The 19,658-nt window shown below is 60.7% G+C and overlaps 1 protein-coding gene across 24 annotated transcripts in view; it reads right to left on the reverse strand.

Moving 5' to 3' along the window:
• Positions 1-19,658, reverse strand: part of LOC102464061 (uncharacterized) — a 274,304-nt gene that overhangs the window by 130,518 nt on the left and 124,128 nt on the right. For 16 of the 24 annotated variants that reach the window (XR_012902993.1, XM_075925546.1, XM_075925539.1 and 13 more), the window contains 7 exons: positions 17,374-17,418; positions 16,538-16,609; positions 10,047-10,083; positions 9,899-9,959; positions 6,731-6,772; positions 3,488-3,532; positions 1,444-1,482 (listed from right to left, as the gene is read on the reverse strand). Coding sequence is in view for 23 of the 24 variants with exons in the window: in XM_075925546.1 (XP_075781661.1) it covers positions 1,444-1,482; positions 3,488-3,532; positions 6,731-6,772; positions 9,899-9,959; positions 10,047-10,083; positions 16,538-16,609; positions 17,374-17,418 (341 nt within the window). In the remaining variant the exon portion in view is untranslated. The remainder of the gene's footprint in view (positions 1-1,443; positions 1,483-3,487; positions 3,533-6,730; positions 6,773-9,898; positions 9,960-10,046; positions 10,084-16,537; positions 16,610-17,373; positions 17,419-19,658) is intronic. The other 8 variants (XM_075925574.1, XM_075925493.1, XM_075925485.1 and 5 more) reach the window with 7 other exon arrangements.

Below are 19,658 nucleotides of genomic sequence, written 5' to 3' on the forward strand. Positions count from 1 at the left end.
AAATGGCCAGGACACAGACACATTCTTCGGATTCCAGATGCATTTCCACCTCTCATCCCCCCAACACGTCAGCAATCAGTCCGACTCCAATTGCCTACCATGTCCAAGACCTGCCCAGACCACAGCACCTAGACTTTTTTCCCCTTTCGTGTAGGGATGGGGAACCTTGTTGGGTTGGGGGGCCGCTGACCCACAGAAAAATGAGTCAGGGGCTGCATGCAAGTGAGAAGCAAACAAACGACAACATCAAAAACTCAACCCCCCCAATCAAACAAAAACCAACCCCCCCCCCCACAGGCCCCTGATGGAGAAGGACGTTCCCCACAATCCCCTCACACCAGACCCTAGGGGGTCCAGGCCAGTAGATTTTGTGTGCTCCAGCCCTATGGGGAGGCAGCAGGAGGGCCAGAGTGCTTGTGCAGGCTCCCCAGTGCTGGGGGGGGGGGGCACCTTGAGCCTCAGGGGCCAGATTCAGTCAAGCCAGGGACCACATCTGCCCCCCCCCCGGGGCCTTATGTTTTCCACCCCTGGTTTAGTGTCTCAGCTATGTCCATATGTAGCCAGGCGGTGAGCTACTATGGAGCTTTTCAACTGCAGTTTCTTCTGGGGAAGGGAAGAGCTGTTCGACTCACTCCCAGTGCAGCAAAGTGGCCGTAAGGTGAACACCCCAAATTCATGGCAATTCGAACCTCCCAGCACAAGGCATGTGTGAACATATCTCTGGCGCAATCAGTGGCACTGTTCTATGTGTAACCACCACCAGGGCGGATTTGAACCTGGGACCTTGGGAGCTGACTCCAGGAGCCTCTACCCTCTGAGCTAAAAGCCATCTGGCTCCCAGCCCCTGCTGTAGAAGGTCTCTTGATCTTAACTGTTGCAGTGGTCTAGGTGCCACCTGTAATCAGTAACAACACTAGGTGTGTGGGTTACATATACACAAATATACACAAATAATTTGGTTCTCCAGGTGGAGCAAACAATTCTCCTGCATGGTTCCCCTGAGAAGGAGGAGGACAACACAATTTGTATTACAGAGATATCAAGGGATACCCACCTGCATTGTAGTCACACAGTCCAAACAAATACAAAAGACAGCCCCTGCCCCCAAAGCATTCACAGTCTAGAATGACGGCATTAGAAGCTGTTCCCTTTTCTCCTTTCATCCCCTTTTCTGACATGCTATCCAGCTTGGAGAGGGGGAGAAAAAGGCAGGACATCAGTGCTGAGTGTTTCAGGAACAGACGCACCAGAGTGTAACGGCCCCGGCTAACGAGTAGAGCCTGGCACTTACTAGAGGATTTAACGCGCTTCAGCAAGGCTCGACCCGGCACAGACTGTGTATTCGCGACCTACGTATCAGTATTCTAAGCCCCACGGCTTCTCAAGAAATCACTCAAGTAATGTTGACTGTATGTAGAAAACAAGGCAAGGAAATTAACATACCAGAGTCCCACCTGCAGGCCCTGGCAGACCATCCGGCCCCTTAAAATACAAAATAAAAGTAGGTTTGACCTCATGGTGCTCATGTTGTAAGGAGGCGTTATCTTCACAACTAGAATATTACAGTAAGGAGTGATTGCTGAGTGCTGCTATTGCTCCCTTTCCCAAAGGACCAAAGCATGGGCCACCCACCCATTGCTGGTCCCACGCCGGCTAGAACTCTGGCTGTGAATGAGTTCCAGCAGAACAGCCTGGCACTGACAAAATCTATTCAAGGCTGGTCCTTCCCAGCTGACCAGCCCCTCTCCCCTGCTCGAAGAATCCCCAAGCACCCCCTCCTCTTTGACGGAGGAACCCTGAGCTCGTACCCCACCTGCTGGGATGAGCTCCGGGACAGATGCTTTGTGTTTCTCCTCCCTTCTTCAGGCCCAACCTGCCTGCGCTGGGAAAAGCCAGCAGCATCGTTTGGTTGGAAGACACTTTTGCTATGCCCCATGCAGGCTCCGGGGCTCAGTGACCCCTCCCTGGAAACTGCACAGGACGTATCCAAAGCATCTTTCATCAGTTACGAGGCACGTTGAGGAGCCTGCAGTCGACGGCGGCGGCCCAGCAGAATTGGAATGAAACGTTTTGCACAGCCGAGAGCCGGGGGACACAAAGGAAACAGCTCTCCAGGGACAGGCAAAATGGGCTTTGATCCAATGCTATTAACTTTCCAGCAGGGCGGCCCCGTGTTTCTATCTGGGGGCTGCTGGCTGGGAGGATGATTGCTCTGTATGGGTATGTCTACACTACAAAGTGAATTCGAAGTAACAGCCGTTACTTCGAATTAACTTGAATAGTGTCTACACAGGCAAATCGCTATTTTGAAATAAATTCGAAATAGTGGAGCCCTTATTTCGAATTTGGTAAACCTCATTCTACGAGGAGTAACACCACATTCGAAACAGCCATTTCGAATTAAGTGCTGTGTAGACACTTAATTCGAAATAGGGGGCCTCCAGCCCTTCCCAGGGAGCCCTGGTGGCCACTCTGGGCACAACCAGGAAAACTTACTCTCCTCTCCCCCATCCCCAGAGCCATTAAAGGGGTAGACCCTGGCCATAGTGCCTGTGCCAGCTCCAAGCCTGACAGCTCAGGGCCAACAGTGACCACCAGGGTCCCTGACCCAGGGGCCCCAAAACATAAGCCAGCAAGCCACTGGCAACCAGCCCTCCACCGCTCCCCAGGAGCAGTCTGTCAGCTCCCAGGAGCCTGACAGGGGCTGGAGAAGGAGGGTACCTTCCTGGTCCAGGGTGGAGATCATGGACCTTATTCAGGTTTGGGGGAGATTCCCCCAACGTCCATGATCTCAGCCCTAGCCAGAGGAACGTGGTCGTCAATGGTAGAAAAGCTGCCAGCCTGGCCACCAAAGGCCACAAGCGAACCCAGGAGCAGGTTTGCATGAAAATCAGGTTGGTCCAGCGAGACCCCCCAACCCTGAGCTTCCCCTCCCCCTTCTTCCCCTTGCTTCCCTCTTCCAGCTCCCTCCTCCCAGGTTTCCCCCTCCCCTCTCCCACCCTCTCTCTTCCCCTCTCCCACCTCCTTTTCCTAGAGATCTCCCCAGAGATCCATCCCCCCCCCCCCAGTTATGTTCAATAAACCCAGTTCCTATTTTTGAACATACGTGTCTTTTATTTGACATCAGGAAGGGGGGCTAGGGACGGGTAAGTGGAAGGACGTGAGGGAGAAATGGGGGAGGACCGGGGAGGCTCTGAGGGCTCCCCTGGGTGGACGCTCTCCCTCAGGGCCTCCTGGATCCTGACAGCCCCCCGATGGACCCCTCGGATGGCAGCCTGCAGCAAGTGCAGCCGGTCTGATGGCAACAACACCACGAGATGCATCAGCATGCCCAGGGGCAGCTCTGGCTCCATGTGGCCGAGTGCTGTGGTGTCTCGAGTGCTCTGAAACCCAGCCTCCTGGGGCAAAGCACAGGAGGGACCTGACCCCATTGTCCCTCCCCCTGCAAGCTCCACAAGAGCCCCCGAGCACAAACGCCCACACTCACCCTAGGACCAGGCGGGCCTCTCTCTCCTGTCGCCCCCGGATCTCCCTGTAACCCAGCAGGAACGGGTTAGCGCGCTCTCTTTGGCGCTGCAACACCACTGATAAAGCAAGGCAGGGGTGTGGGGAGAACTTGGCTTTAATGCTTCGTGGTTAGGCAGAGGAATGGGACACGCTCTCCGGACGACTGCTCAAGGCCCTGGTTCTCTCCTAGCCAGCAAGGAAACCACGGCTACCACAAATGCACAGCCAACGTTAGCATCGAACTGAGGCTGTGGTAAGTCCACTCCCTTGGTGGCCACGTTGCCTCTCCCCGTCCCCTGCCACACACAGGGTGGCCGGGTGTCCGGTTTCTGACAGGAATACCTGGTCAAAACCAGACCCTGGCGGGGTTGTTAAAAGTCCAGTTTTAAAGGACTGGCAGGATCCCTGCCCGGCTCCTGGCAAGCGGCCAGCATGTCCCTCCAGCTCCTAGGCAGAGGTGTGGCCAAAGGGTCTCCGCATGCTGACCCTCTCCCAGTGGGCACCAGCTCCGCAGCTCCCATTGGCCAGGAACCGCAGCCAATGAGAGCTGTGGGGGCGGTGTCTGCGGGCAGGGGCAGTGTGCAGAGTCGGCCTGGCTATGCCGCCCCTCCAGTTCCTAGGTGACCTGGTGGCTGCTTCTTGGGAAACAATTGAGTTAAGCACCACCCGGAGCCTGCACCCCTCCCCACCCCCTACACCTCAACCCCCTGGGCCACACTGCAAACACCAGCCCTGAGCCCCCACGCACACTTCAAACCCCTCAGTCCCAGCCCAGAGCCCCTAGCTGCACCCCAAACTCCTCATCTCTGGGCCCACCCCAGATCCTGCACTCACAGCCCAGAGCTCATACCCCATCCTGTACCCCGACCTCTTGCCTCAGCCTGGAGCCCCTCCCACACTCTGAACCCCTACTACACAACCCCAATCCCTCACTCCCGCCTGCACCCCAACCTCCTTCCCCAGCCCAGTGAAAATAGGCAAGTGAGTGAAGGTGGGGGAGAGTGAGCAACAGAGGGAGGGGCGGTGGAATGAATGGGGGCGGGGCCTCAGAAAAAGGGCGGGGCCTCAGAGAAAGGGCGGGGCCTCAGAGAAAGGGCGGGGCCTCAGAGAAAGGGTGGGGCAGTGGGGAAGGGGGCAGGCCAAGGAAACTCAGTTTAGTGCGATTAGAAAGCGGGCAACTCTACCACATGAAGGGTAAAGATGCCAGAAAATGAGGCCGAGTCACAGTTTTCCCTAAACCCTGTGACTTCCACCCATATTTTCTCTCCACTCCATCAGGAGGTGTTCCTTGGCAAAATGACTGCACCGATTAACAAATGACCCAACCCCTCCTCTCGCACAGATCCGATCCGAGGCTTCTTGTGGGCATGTGCTTGGCGCACGAAAGAGGCTGGATCTTTTCCTGTTCGTTTCTCCAGGCAGAAAAATGGGATGGAAGCCTGGCGTGAAGCATCCTACATCCATCAGTAGCGTGAGTGCACCATCCTAACGTTGGAGACAACTGGTTTCTCTCCCCCTTTCCTGAGAAGCCAGGCACCTTGGCCCCAATTCAGCCAAGTGCCCAAGCACGTGCTTAACTTTAAGCATAGGAAGGGTCTGATCCCCATCTTGCAAAGCATTTGGGCCAATGGGAGTTAGGCACCTACAGGCCCTTCAAATCCAGCACTTAAGCACATGTTTAATTCCAAGGACCTGCCTGAGTCCCACTGACTTCAGTGAAGAGCTTTAGTGAATCAGGGCTTGAGCGTTTGCTCCTGTCCGCCCTGCAGGACTCACACAGCTCTGGAAGGAGAGCTGGAGTCCTCCCTGCCGCTTGCATCCTCCACAGCCCTACCAGCTCCACTCCCCTGGCAGCATTTCTGACGGGCGAGGTGAACGCAGCTTTTCAGAGCTCACCGTTTCACACCCCACATGGAATTTTGCAGATTTTGACGTGCAAAAGCCCCCGGGGGCGGAGAAAACTCGGTCTGGAAGTCGGGGAGTGAGTCACGACCGCAATCACAGCCCCGAGCAGTGACAGGGCAGCGGTGAGGGCAAGTCCTGCAAATAATTACCCAGGGTTCCAGGAGGACTTGGACTGCCATGCTGCTGCAGCTACCCTCCTCCAGGACCTGAGCTAGTGACATTACAACTCTCTGGGGCGTGGCTAGTTCAGCTGCCCTCATGCCTTGTGATTGGAGGACTGGGACAAAATAAATCTGATGAGGTTCGACAAGGACAAGTGCAGAGTCTTGCACCTGGGACGGAAGAATCCCAAGGATTGTTACAGGCTGGGGACCGACTGGCTAAGCAGCAGTTCGGCAGAAAAGGCCCTGGGGATTACAGAGGATGAGAAGCTGGATATGAGTCAACAGGCGCCCTTGTAGCCAAGAAGGCTAACAGCAGAAGGAGGCGTATTGCCAGCAGATCTAGGGAAGTGATTATTCTCTTTTTCGGCACTGGTGAGGCCACATCTGGAGTATTGTGTCCAATTCTAGGCCCCCCGTTACAGCAAGGATGTGGACGCATTGGAGAGAGTCCAGCGGAGGGCAACCAAAATGATTAGGGGGATGGAGCACATGACTTATGAGAAGAGGCTGAGGGATTTGGGCTTATTTAGACTACAGAAGAGAAGAGTGAAGGGGGATTTGATAGCAGCCTTCAACTCCCTGAAGGGGGGTTCCAAAGAGGATGGAGAGAGGCTGTTCTCAGTGGTGACAGATGGCAGAAAGAGGAGCAACGGTCTCAAGTTGCAGTGGGCGAGGTCTAGGTTGGATATTAGGAAAAACTATTTCCCTAACGGAGTGGGGAAGCACTGGGACGGGTTCCCTGGGGAGGTGATGGAATCTCCATCCCTAGAGGTTTTTAAGTCCCAGTTTGACAAAGCCCTGGCTGGGCTGATTTCGTTGGGGTTGGTCCTGCTTTGGGCAGGGGGTTGGACTCAATGGCCCCCCGAGGTCTCTTCCAACCCTAGAATTCTAGGATTCTGTGATAGCTATGCTCTTTATTACACAGCAGTGGGAGACCATGTGCTCCTCACATCTGGGAAAGTCTGAGAGCAATTCTATCCTCTCTATTTCATAGTTTTCTTAATTTTTTTAACGTAACCCTTTGCAACCGTTGACAATTGATTTAAAACCATTTTTGTTGCCAGAAAGGAAAACACTCCTGGGTCAAACTACACAGTCAGTCTTAGGGGATGGTCATCTCAAGGGGCTGTTGCTGCTCCGGCACGGGACTTTACCTTCTCGCCTTTGCTAGTGATGCTGTTATCCAGAGATGACACCTACACCAATGGAGGAAAGACAGGTCACAGAGTGTTGTTGGTCTCAATTAGGAACAACACTCAGCAAGCCCCCACTCTCTGCCCACTTTCCTGTTGGTTCTGATACATCCCTTTGGCACAGGCTCAATTAAACTCCCTTGTTTTCCTCCTCTAAAAAGTACCCCATAAACTGAGCTGTAATATTTGCATCCAAACCTTCCAGGTGTTTGGATCGGGGGGGGGGGGGGGTGGGGGGGGGGGGGGGGGGGGGGGGGAGTGTCTAAAGGACCCAATAAGCTGTAGAGATATGGGGTCTGGAGCTGCTCGTCCATCAAGCTGGAGGTGTTCAATTCTGACCCATTACAGAGACTGCAGCCATCTGCAAATCCAATCTCTCGACTTCTCCAGAGCTCGGGGATGCTCCGGGTTTATATGTTGTTTGGACCCTTTCTGCTATTGACGCGACTTTTGCCCTTGTTTGGTTGTTTGTACCGACTCACCAGGCACGTGGCTGCATGGCTTAGAGACAGCTCTTCCCCAAGGACACCGTTGCCCTTTGAATCTGAGGACGACGTGAGTCATGGAGGTTTGGGGGTCATTGTACTAGGACAGGGCAGACCGGGGAGAGAGGCATAGGAATTGAGAGGAGCAGGGAATTGTGAGCTTTCTAGGCAGCCTGGGCTGTACTGTGCTTCCACCACTGTGTACTGTGCAAACGGGAGCCATGTTGGAGAGTGGCAGCCAAGGATGACCAGACCAGGGCAACCAAAGAGCATGAGAGGTGAGCAAGTGCCTCCATGGTATATCCCCTGAGGCACTGACTCGGTTAAGCACTTGCTTAATTTTAAGCACATCTTTAAATCCCATTAAAGTCAAGCATGAGTGTAAATCCTATTGACTTGGCCCGGATTAAAGCATATATTTAAAGTTAGCCATGTGCTTTCTGGGGGTACGTCTACACTACAGCGCTAGTTCGAACTAACTTAGTTCGAATTAGTTAATTCGAACTAAGCTAGTTCGAACTAACGCATCTAGAACTAAAAACTAGTTCGAACTAGCGTTTTGCTAGTTCGAACTAGTAAGTCCACATTGAGTGGACTCTGAACAGGGCTTAATGATGGCCGGAAGCAGTGCCGGCAGGGCATAAAAGGAGGACTTAGAGCATGGAGATGCTGTCTCAGGCTAGCCGAGGGCTGCGCTTAAAGGGTCCCGACCCCCACCCCCGGACACACAGTTCTAAGGGGTGCCCCCGCTTCCAAAGAAGTTCTGGCTTGGATTGCCCCACACTGGGCACATCACACCACTCGGCCATCAGCCCGGCTGCACTTGCCGCAGGCTGCCATCTGGGGAGAGGGAGTAATTGGGGGGCTGCAGGAGAGCTTCCACCCCCAGAAGCCCGCAGAGCCAGCCCAGTCCTCCCCATCGGGGGCTCGTACCCCATTCCTCCCTCACCTCCTTCCACTTACCTTCCCTAGCCCCTCTTCTTATTGATGTACAAAATAAAGATAACGTTTCTTCCAACATTGACTCTGTCTTTATTGAAAAAAACTGGGGGACACTGGGAAAAGGAGGTGGGAGAGGGGAAGAGAAAGGCTGGGAGAGGGGAGGGCAACTAACATGATCAGGGGTTGGGAACAGGTCCCAGATGAAGAAAGGCTACAGAGACTGGGACTGTTCAGCTTAGAAAAGAGGAGATGGAGGGGGGACAGGATAGAGGTCTCTAAAAGCAGGGGGTTGGGTGGAGAGGGTGCATTCAGAAAAGTTCTTCCTGAGTTCCCATAAAGAAGGACTAGAGGACACCAAAGGAAAGGAATGGGTAGCAGGCTTGAAACTAGTAAGAGAAAGTTGTTCTTCTTGACAAAGCAAATAGTTAACCTGTGGAACTCCTTGCTGCAGGAGGCTGTGAAGGCTACAACTAGAACAGAGTTTAAAGGGAAGTGAGATAAAGTGATGGAGGTTGGGTCCATGGAGTCCTATTAGCCAGAGGGTAGGAGTGGTGTCCTGCCCAAAGTTTGTGGAAGGCTGGAGAGGGATGGCACGAGACAAATGGCTTGGTCATTGTCTTCGGTCCATCCCTCCAGGGTCCCTAGGGTTGGCCGCTGTTGGCAGACAGGCTACTGGGCTAGATGGACCTTTGGTCTGACCCAGGACGGCCATTGTAAGCTCAGGGCTCAGTGTCGGGGGTCTCAGTGGACCCCCTTGATTTTCATGCACACCTGGTCCTGGGTGGCCAGGCTGGCAGCTCTCCTGCCCTAGACAGCCACTTTCCTGTGCCTAGTGCGGAGATCGTGGACGAGGTCCACGATGTCCGCACTAGCCAGGAAGGTGCCCGCCTCTTGCGGTCCAGGGCAAGCTCCCGGGAGCCGCCAGCCTGGTCCCGGCAAGAGGGGGTGGGCTGGGGGGGCATCGGGTGGGTGGCTCTGTGCCGTGCCAGGTGCAGGGTCTGCTAGCTGGGTGCTGGCAGGCTTGCACCTGGCACGGGCACCGTAGCCAGCCCGTGCCCCTTTAAGGGGTCCGGGGCCGGGAGGGGGGCATAGAGTTTCCCTGGTGTTGGCCAGAGTGGCCACCAGGGAAACCTGGGGAGGGCTAGCCTCCCACTAGTTCGAACTAAAGGGCTACACAGCCCTTAGTTCGAACTAGCTAGTTCGAACTAGGCGTTAGTCCTCGTAAAATGAGGTTTACCTAGTTCGAACTAAGCGCTCCGCTAGTTCGATTCAAATTCGAACTAGCGGAGCGCTAGTGTAGCGCATAGGAAAGTTAGTTCGAACTAACGTCCGTTAGTTCGAACTAACTTTCTAGTGTAGACATACCCCAAGATAGGTAGGGCATTCAGCACGTGCTCATGGGCTTTCCTGAATCAGGCCTCAGAAGATGGTTGTGATACACGCTTGTGCAAGGGCTGAATACACACGCCAATGCCTCGTGCACGTGTGCTGTGAGGCATTGCTGCAACACAGGAACTGTGGTCTCCACTCGGGTGACTAACGACAGCCCCTCCCCATGAGTAATGTTAGTGCTAGGAGAAGCTCACAGCACATCCCCCCTCCAAAGGAATGGGGGTTCTTCTCATTGCCAGGACAACACACCCCGTTTCCCCCCTCGCACACTCACACCAACGAGCACCTCAGGAAAGGAAGTGGTACTCACAACGCTTCCAGGAGACCCGGGCGGCCCAGGCTTCCCCTGCAGAGACACAAGGCCCCCCAGCCCCAGAAAGACGAGAGGTGAAAGTCAGCGAGTCGGCCCCCGAGCCGGACTCCCGCACGCAAGGTCAAAAGGGGAGTGTGCAAACCTACAGCGTCGCCCTTGAGTCCCTTCGCTCCGGCGGCTCCCTGGAAGAGAGAGGCAGGGTGAGAGCCGGCCCCAGGTGGGGCGCAGTCACAGCAGCCCCCCCTCGCCCGCCTCCGCCAGCTCAATGTCCCCGAGTCTCAGCGTCTAACGTCCCTCTGGCTGGAAACCCAAGTGACTCTTCCTCAGTGGGGAGCAGAGCCACCGACTGTGACTCCACCCCTCCCTGATGGCTCTGCCCCCACTCCGCCTCCTCCTGCCCCCACTCCACCCCTCCCCAATGGCTCCGCCCCCACTCCGCCTCCTCCTGCCCCCACTCCACCCCTCCCCAATGGCTCCGCCCCCACTCCGCCACATCCTGCCCCCACTCCACCCCTCCCCAATGGCTCCGCCCCCACTCCGCCTCCTCCTGCCCCCACTCCACCCCTCCCAATGCCCGCCCCCACTCCGCCTCCTCCTGCCCCCACTCCACCCCTCCCCAATGGCTCCGCCCCCACTCCGCCACATCCTGCCCCCACTCCACCCCTCCCCAATGGCTCCGCCCCCACTCCGCCTCCTCCTGCCCCCACTCCACCCCTCCCCAATGGCTCCGCCCCCACTCCGCCTCCTCCTGCCCCCACTCCACCCCTCCCCAATGGCTCCGCCCCCACTCCGCCACATCCTGCCCCCACTCCACCCCTCCCCAATGGCTCCGCCCCCACTCCGCCTCCTCCTGCCCCCCACTCCACCCCTCCCCGATGGCTCCGCCCCCACTCCGCCTCCTCCTGCCCCCACTTTCACCCCTCCCCGATGGCTCCGCCCTCCCTCCGCCTCCTCCTGCCCCCACTCCACCCCTCCCCGATGGCTCTGCCCCCACTCCGCCTCCTCCTGCCCCCACTTCACCCCTCCCCGATGCTCCGCCCCCACTCCGCCTCCTCCTGCCCCCACTCCACCCCTCCCCAATGGCTCCGCCCCACTCCGCCGCCTCCTGCCCCCACTCCACCCCTCCCCGATGGCTCTGCCCCCACTCCGCCTCCTCCTGCCCCCACTTCACCCCTCCCGATGGCTCTGCCCCCACTCCGCCTCCTCCTGCCCCTACTCCACCCCTCCCCAATGGCTCCGCCCCCACTCTACCGCCGCCTCCTGCCCCCACTCCACCCCTCCCCAATGGCTCCGCCCCCACTCCGCCTCCTCCTGCCCCCACTCCACCCCTCCCCAATGGCTCCGCCCCCACTCCGCCACATCCTGCCCCCACTCCACCCCTCCCCAATGGCTCCGCCCCCACTCCGCCTCCTCCTGCCCCCACTCCACCCCTCCCCAATGGCTCCGCCCCCACTCCGCCTCCTCCTGCCCCCACTCCACCCCTCCCCCAATGGCTCCGCCCCCACTCCGCCACATCCTGCCCCCACTCACCCCTCCCCAATGGCTCCGCCCCCACTCCGCCTCCTCCTGCCCCCACTCCACCCCTCCCCAATGGCTCCGCCCCCACTCCGCCTCCTCCTGCCCCCACTCCACCCCTCCCCAATGGCTCCGCCCCCACTCCGCCACATCCTGCCCCCACTCCACCCCTCCCCAATGGCTCCGCCCCCACTCCGCCTCCTCCTGCCCCCACTCCACCCCTCCCCGATGGCTCCGCCCCCACTCCGCCTCCTCCTGCCCCCACTTCACCCCTCCCCGATGGCTCCGCCCTCCCTCCGCCTCCTCCTGCCCCCACTCCACCCCTCCCCGATGGCTCTGCCCCCACTCCGCCTCCTCCTGCCCCCACTTCACCCCTCCCCGATGGCTCCGCCCCCACTCCGCCTCCTCCTGCCCCCACTCCACCCCTCCCCAATGGCTCCGCCCCCACTCCGCCGCCTCCTGCCCCCACTCCACCCCTCCCCGATGGCTCTGCCCCCACTCCGCCTCCTCCTGCCCCCACTTCACCCCTCCCCGATGGCTCTGCCCCCACTCCGCCTCCTCCTGCCCCTACTCCACCCCTCCCCAATGGCTCCGCCCCCACTCCGCCGCCTCCTGCCCCCACTCCACCCCTCCCCAATGGCTCCGCCCCCACTCCGCCTCCTCCTGCCCCCACTCCACCCCTCCCCAATGGCTCCGCCCCCACTCCACCTCCTCCTGCCCCCACTCCACCCCTCCCCAATGGCTCCGCCCCCACTCCGCCGCCTCCTGCCCCCACTCCACCCCTCCCCAATGGCTCCGCCCCCACTCCGCCTCCTCCTGCCCCTACTCCACCCCTCCCCAATGGCTCCGCCCCCACTCCGCCGCCTCCTGCCCCCACTCCACCCCTCCCCAATGGCTCCGCCCCCACTCCGCCTCCTCCTGCCCCCACTTTACCCCTCCCCGATGGCTCTGCCCCCACTCCACCTCCTCCTGCCCCCACTCCACCCCTCCCCAATGGCTCCGCCCCCACTCCGCCGCCTCCTGCCCCCACTCCACCCCTCCCCGATGGCTCTGCCCCCACTCCACCTCCTCCTGCCCCCACTCCACCCCTCCCCAATGGCTCCGCCCCCACTCCGCCGCCTCCTGCCCCCACTCCACCCCTCCCCGATGGCTCTGCGCTCACTCCGCCTCCTCCTGCCCCCACTCCACCCCTCCCCCGATGGCTCCGCCCCGACTCCGCCTCCTCCTGCCCCTACTCCACCCCTCCCCAATGGCTCCGCCCCCACCCCCGCCTCCTCCTGCCCCCACTCCACCCCTCCCCAATGGCTCTGCGCTCACTCCGCCTCCTCCTGCCCCCACTCCACCCCTCCCCCGATGGCTCCGCCCCCACTCCGCCTCCTCCTGCCCCTACTCCACCCCTCCCCAATGGCTCCGCCCCCACCCCGCCTCCTCCTGCCCCCACTCCACCCCTCCCCAATGGCTCTGCGCTCACTCCGCCTCCTCCTGCCCCCACTCGACCCCTCCCCCAAGGCTCCGCCCCCACTCCGCCTCCTCCTGCCCCCACTCCACCCCTCCCCCGATGGCTCCGCCCCCACTCCGCCTCCTCCTGCCCCCACTCCACCCCTCCCCAATGGCTCCGCCCCCACCCCGCCTCCTCCTGCCCCCACTCCACCCCTCCCCAATGGCTCTGCCCCCACTCCGCCTCCTCCTGCCCCCACTCCACCCCTCCCCGATGGCTCTGCCCCCACTCCGCCTCCTCCTGCCCCCACTCCACCCCTCCCCGATGGCTCTGCCCCCACTCCGCCTCCTCCTGCCCCCACTCCACCCCTCCCCAATGGCTCTGCCCCCACTCCGCCTCCTCCTGCCCCCACTCCACCCCTCCCCAATGGCTCTGCCCCCACTCCGCCTCCTCCTGCCCCCACTCCACCCCTCCCCGATGGCTCCGCCCCCACTCCGCCTCCTCCTGCCCCCACTCCACCCCTCCTCCAAGGCTCTGCCCCCACTCTGCCTCCTCCTGCCCCCGCTCCACCCCTCCCCAATGGCTCCGCCCTCACTCCACCTCCTCCTGCCCCCACTCCGCCCCTCCCCGATGGCTCCGCCCTCACTCCACCTCCTCCTGCCCCCACTCCACCCCTCCCCCAAGGCTCCGCCCCCTCTCCGCCTCCTCCTGCCCCCACTCCACCCCTCCCCAATGGCTCAGCCCCCACTCCGCCACCTCCTGCCCCCACTCCACCCCTCCCCAATGGCTCCGCCCCCACTCCGCCTCCTCCTGCCCCTACTCCACCCCTCCCCAATGGCTCCGCCCCCACTCCGCCTCCTCCTGCCCCTACTCCACCCCTCCCCAATGGCTCCGCCCCCACTCCGCCTCCTCCTGCCCCCACTCCACCCCTCCCCAATGGCTCCGCCCCCACTCCGCCTCCTCCTGCCCCTACTCCACCCCTCCCCAATGGCTCCGCCCCCACTCCGCCTCCTCCTGCCCCTACTCCACCCCTCCCCAATGGCTCCGCCCCCACTCCGCCTCCTCCTGCCCCTACTCCACCCCTCCCCAATGGCTCTGCCCCCACTCCGCCTCCTCCTGCACCCACTCCACCCCTCCCCAATGGCTCCGCCCCCACTCCGTCACCTCCTGCCCCCACTCCACCCCTCCCCAATGGCTCCGCCCCCACTCCGTCACCTCCTGCCCCCACTCCACCCCTCCCCAATGGCTCCGCCCCCACTCCGCCTCCTCCTGCCCCCACTCCACCCCTCCCCCAAGGCTCCGCCCCCACTCCGCCTGCCCCCACTCCACCCCTCCCCACTGGCTCCGCCCCCACTCCGCCTCCTCCTGCCCCCACTCCACCCCTCCCCAATGGCTCCGCCCCCACTCCGCCTCCTCCTGCCCCCGCTCCACCCCTCCCCAATGGCTCCGCCCCCACTCCGCCTCCTCCTGCCCCCGCTCCACCCCTCCCCAATGGCTCCGCCCCCACTCCGCCTCCTCCTGCCCCCACTCCGCCTCCTCCTGCCCCCGCTCCACCCCTCCCCAATGGCTCCGCCCCCACTCCGCCTCCTCCTGCCCCCACTCCGCCTCCTCCTGCCCCCACTCCACCCCTCTCCCAAGGCTCCGCCCTCCCTCCGCCTCCTCCTGCCCCCACTCCACCCCTCCCCCAAGGCTCCGCCCCCACTCCGCCTCCTCCTGCCCCCACTCCACCATCCCCCAAGGCTCCGCCCTCCCTCCGCCTCCTCCTGCCCCCACTCCACCCCTCCCCAATGGCTCTGCCCCCACTCCGCCTCCTCCTGCCCCCACTCCACCCCTCCCCAATAGCTCTGCCCCCACTCCGTCTCCTCCTGCCCCCACTCCACCCCTCCCCAAGGCTCCGCCCTCCCTCCGCCTCCTCCTGCCCCCACTCCACCCCTCCCCCAAGGCTCCGCCCTCCCTCCGCCTCCTCCTGCCCCCACTCCACCCCTCCCCAATAGCTCTGCCCCCACTCCGTCTCCTCCTGCCCCCACTCCACCCCTCCCCCAAGGCTCCGCCCTCCCTCCGCCTCCTCCTGCCCCCACTCCACCCCTCCTCCAAGGCTCTGCCCCCACTCCACCTCCTCCTGCCCCCACTCCACCCCTCCCCCAAGGCTCCGCCCTCCCTCCGCCTCCTCCTGCCCCCACTCCACCCCTCCCCCAAGGCTCCGCCCCCACTCCGCCTCCTCCTGCCCCCACTCCACCCCTCCCCAATGGCTCCGCCCCCACTCCGCCTCCTCCTGCCCCCACTCCACCCCTCCCCCAAGGCTCCGCCCTCACTCTGCCTTTTCCTCCACCCCTCCCCCAAGGCTCCGCCTCTTCCTGCCCCCACTCCACCTCTCCCCCAAGGCTCCGCCTCTTCCTGCCCCCACTCCACCCCTCTCCCAAGACTCCGCCCTCCCTCCGCCTCCTCCTGCCCCCACTCCACCCCTCCCCCAAGTCTCCGCCCCCACTCCGCCTCCTCCTGCCCCCACTCCACCCCTCCCCCAAGGCTCCGCCCTCCCTCCGCCTCCTCCTGCCCCCACTCCACCCCTCCCCAATGGCTCCGCCCCCACTCCGCCTCCTCCTGCCCCCACTCCACCCCTCCCCAATAGCTCTGCCCCCACTCCGTATCCTCCTGCCCCCACTCCACCCCTCCCCCAAGGCTCCGCCCTCCCTCCACCTCCTCCTGCCCCCACTCCCCCCCTCCTCCAAGGCTCTGCCCCCACTCTGCCTCCTCCTGCCCCCGCTCCACCCCTCCCCCAAGGCTCCGCCCCCACTCCGCCTCCTCCTGCCCCCACTCCACCCCTCCCCAATGGCTCCGCCCCCACTCCGCCTCCTCCTGCCCCCACTCCACCCCTCCCCAATGGCTCCGCCCCCACTCCGCCTCCTCCTGCCCCCACTCCACCCCTCCCCAATGGCTCCACCTCCACTCCGCCTCCTCCTGCCCCCACTCCACCCCTCCCCAATGGCTCCGCCCCCACTCCGCCTCCTCCTGCCCCCACTCCACCCCTCCCCAATGGCTCCGCCCCCACTCCGCCTCCTCCTGCCCCCACTCCACCCCTCCCCAATGGCTCCACCTCCACTCCGCCTCCTCCTGCCCCCACTCCACCCCTCCTCCAAGGCTCCGCCCTCACTCTGCCTTTTCCTCCACCCCTCCCCCAAGGCTCCGCCTCTTCCTGCCCCCACTCCACCTCTCCCCCAAGGCTCCGCCTCTTCCTGCCCCCACTCCACCCCTCCCCCAAGGCTCCGCCTCTTCCTGCCTGTTCCTTCTTCCATTCCACCCCTCCCCCAAGACTCTGGCTTCATTCTGCCTCTTCCTGTCCCTGCTCCTCCCCTAGCCTGGGGCACCTCCCGCCAATCCCCGAACAGCTGGTTAGCAGCTGCCCTGAACGGAAGTGGCTAGTGAGAGCCGAGCACCCACAATGCTTTTTCCATGGGTTCTTGAGCCCTAGTGCAGCCACATGGAGGAGTTTTTGCACACTCGCGTGGCGCGCACATCCATGGCAGAATTTCAGAAATTCAGGCTGCTTCCACCCTTCCCACGGGTGAGCAGCCCGTCAATGCAAGGCCTCCCGAGCTACCTCAGAGTTACTGGCCTCTCTTTTGCCACCTGCGCTATTGTCTCCCAAGCGCCCTCTCCTTCCGCCACTCCTTGGGTGCCTGACTCACCTCCTTTCCCGGTTCTCCCATCTCGCCTTTGATCCCCTGCTGGCCAGGATGTCCCGGAAGCCCCACAGGGCCCTGCAAAATGATGCCGAGAAACCCGCATGAGTGAGACAAGAAGCCGATCTTTGCAGATATAGCCCAGTGGGCCGCCCAGACCCTGCCCAGCCACCCAGGAAGTGCAGAAGACACTATCCACCGTCTGAACTCTGCGGTTTTCACGGAGGAGAAAACGATTCCACTGCTGCTGGACGCATGGCCGGATTACGGCATGGGCTAGCCGCCAGCTGCTCAGGGTGCCAACTTATGGGGAGCTCCTGATGACAGCTGGAAGGGGCACACAGCGCCCCTTATAGCTTCCATCAGGCGCCACGCGCCCGGCTGCCGGATCGCGGGCTGCAGCAGCTCCCAGCAGCCACCCTGCAGCGGCCGCCGCGTTAACTCCCGCACAGCCGGCCAGCAGCACCCTTCCGCCGTGGCCACGGGGTCCTGCATGACCAGGCTTGGCCCACCCCAGGCTGCGCGCCAGCAGTGGTAGCCGGGCTGGGCTGGGCACGTGCGTCCTGCCACCGCCAGCTCCACGCACCCTCCCCCACACGCTGGTATGGGGGCGGGGCATGCACCCTTCCCCACCGGGGCACAATTAAACTGTCTGCCTGGGGCGCTGCAATGGCTTGGTTCAGCCCTGGCTGGACGGACAGCCCTAAGTGAAAGCAGAGAACCAGCAAACTCACTGCACATTCTCCTCACTGATCCCTTCTGTAGCTACTTGGACGTGGACACACAGTGCCCGCAGGGTGCCTCCCATGAAACCCATTGTGCACCCCGGAAAGAATTATTACCCGGATTCCTCTCTTTCCTGGCTTCCCTGGGGTACCCGCTTCTCCCTAAAAGAAAGAGGAACCATTTTTAAAGCCGGCTTAGCCGCCTCTGGTAAACAGGCATGTCAGGCTGCCCCAGCACACGCGACAGTCGCTATTCAGCACTTCTGCCAGTTCAAACGGAGAGAATCGAGTCCATTCGTCTGGCCAGCGGCTTTAAGGGAGGCCAGTTTCTCTCCCCAGCATCCACCAGCCAGTGGGGAGGAGCAGCCGGGGATCAAGATGAGGTGGGCCATCAGTAAATGGGGGTGACTTTGTGAAGGGTGCCTGGAGCTGGAGTACCTATGGTCAGATGTGGCAGGGAGACATCAGAAGAGATGGAGGGAGGTTTGCAATTCTCCACCAGTCACCAATGGGATTTTGGGTAAGTCTGCTCTCCACCTCCTAGAAGAGGCAGGGGAGCGCCCCCAGCCAGCCCCCACCCGCAGGACTGGAAGAACTCCCCCAGAAGGAAGAAGGTTCTGACATCCGGTGTGACGGTTCTGTGGCAGGCTCTAGCTTTGGCGGGTGGAACCAAACCCAGACAGAAAACCAGAGTTGGAGCCAGTTTGGGAGACATGTCACTGACATGGGTTGGCTGAGCTGGGCTGGATCAATGCAAACCTGTCCCGCCCTCCTCTCCTCCGAACGGAACCCTTCAAAGTTGGAAAACGACACGACTCGGGCATCACCTCCCAACAGCTTCCTATTAATATTAATCAGAAGGTTCCTCATTCTACTAATTACGGTGGGGAGAGCTCATACCTCTCCACGGATATGGGAACGAACAAAATTCCCACCCTGTGGCCTGGATCCCTTTCTAACGGTCAGGTTAAAGTTCGGTTCGCGATCCATTTTGTTGTTCTGAATTTCCCAATTGGATGAAAGTGCCTGATCTAAGGGTATGTCTACACTACCCCGCTAGTTCGAACTAGCGGGGGTAATGTAGTCATCCGCAGTTGCAAATGAAGCCCGGGATTTGAATTTCCCGGGCTTCATTTGCATGAAGCCGACCGGCGCCATTTTTAAATGCCGGCTAGTTCGAGCCCCGTGCCGCGCGGCTAGACGCGGCATGGAGTAGCTAGTTCGAATTAGGCTTCCTAATCCGAACTAGCTGTACACCTCGTTCCACGGATTAGAAGCCTAATCCGAACTAGCTACTCCGTGCCGCGTGTAGCCGCGCGGCACGGGGCTCGAACTAGCCGGCATTTAAAAATGGCGCTGGCCGGCTTCATGCAAATGAAGCCCGGGAAATTCAAATCCCGGGCTTCATTTGCAACTGCGGATGACTACATTACCCCCGCTAGTTCGAACTAGGAGGGTAGTGTAGACGTACCCTAACTGTGGCCAGTGTAAACCAGCAGTAACTCCTATAAAGCCAGTGAGGCTACATTACTCAAACTTCATTGCACCCGTCTGCCAACAAGAATTATTAATGACCCCAGGGCAGGGAGGGCAAAGGCAAAGCCTAAGGGTTTCTTCCCACAGGCTACATCTACACTGCGGGCTTCTTGCGCAAGAAGCTTTTTATGGAAGAGATCTTCAGCAAAAACGTCTTGCGCAAGAGGGCGTCCACACTGCCAAAGCGCATAGCAAAAGCGATGGGCTTTTGCACAAGAGAGGTCCAGACTGCATGCTCTGATTGCCATTCACAGAATAGTCACTAGATCGCCTGTGCTTTTTTCAATTGGCTCTTTTTGCGCAAAAACCCCTGTTGCCCGTCCACACACACACACACCCTTTTGCACAAGAGCTCTTGCACAAACAGGAATTATTCCTTGTAGAAAGAGGAATACCTCCACTGCAAAACCCCCTCTGTTCTTTTGATTTACTGTAAATCTACTTGCACAAAAACGCGCTTGAGGTGTGGACGCTCAGTGGGTTTTTGTGCAAAAACCCTGTAGTGTAGACATAATCCCAAGGTCGGGAGGGATGCTCAGGTTCTGGCTGTGGGCCAGAACCCCAGCAAATCTAAGGCAATCCCAACATGGTCCCAACTAGGGATGTCAATGGTTAACCAGTGAACCGCTTGCCCAGCTAGGCTAGAGCAGCCCCACCCCACCCACCCTTGTTCAGGCAATTAACTGGTGAAACATAATGTTCAACTGGTTAGCTGATTACATGGGATTTTACATCCCTAGTCCTGACCCACAGTTTAAGCCAGGGGGCGGGGAACCTTTTTTGGGTCAGGGGGCCACTGACCCACGGAAGAATAAGTCGGGGGCCGCATACGAGTGAGAAGGAGAAAGACCCCACATTCCCCTCGC

The sequence above is a fragment of the Pelodiscus sinensis genome, chromosome 1 (genome assembly GCF_049634645.1).
Source record: "Pelodiscus sinensis isolate JC-2024 chromosome 1, ASM4963464v1, whole genome shotgun sequence".
Lineage (NCBI taxonomy): Eukaryota > Metazoa > Chordata > Testudines > Trionychidae > Pelodiscus > Pelodiscus sinensis.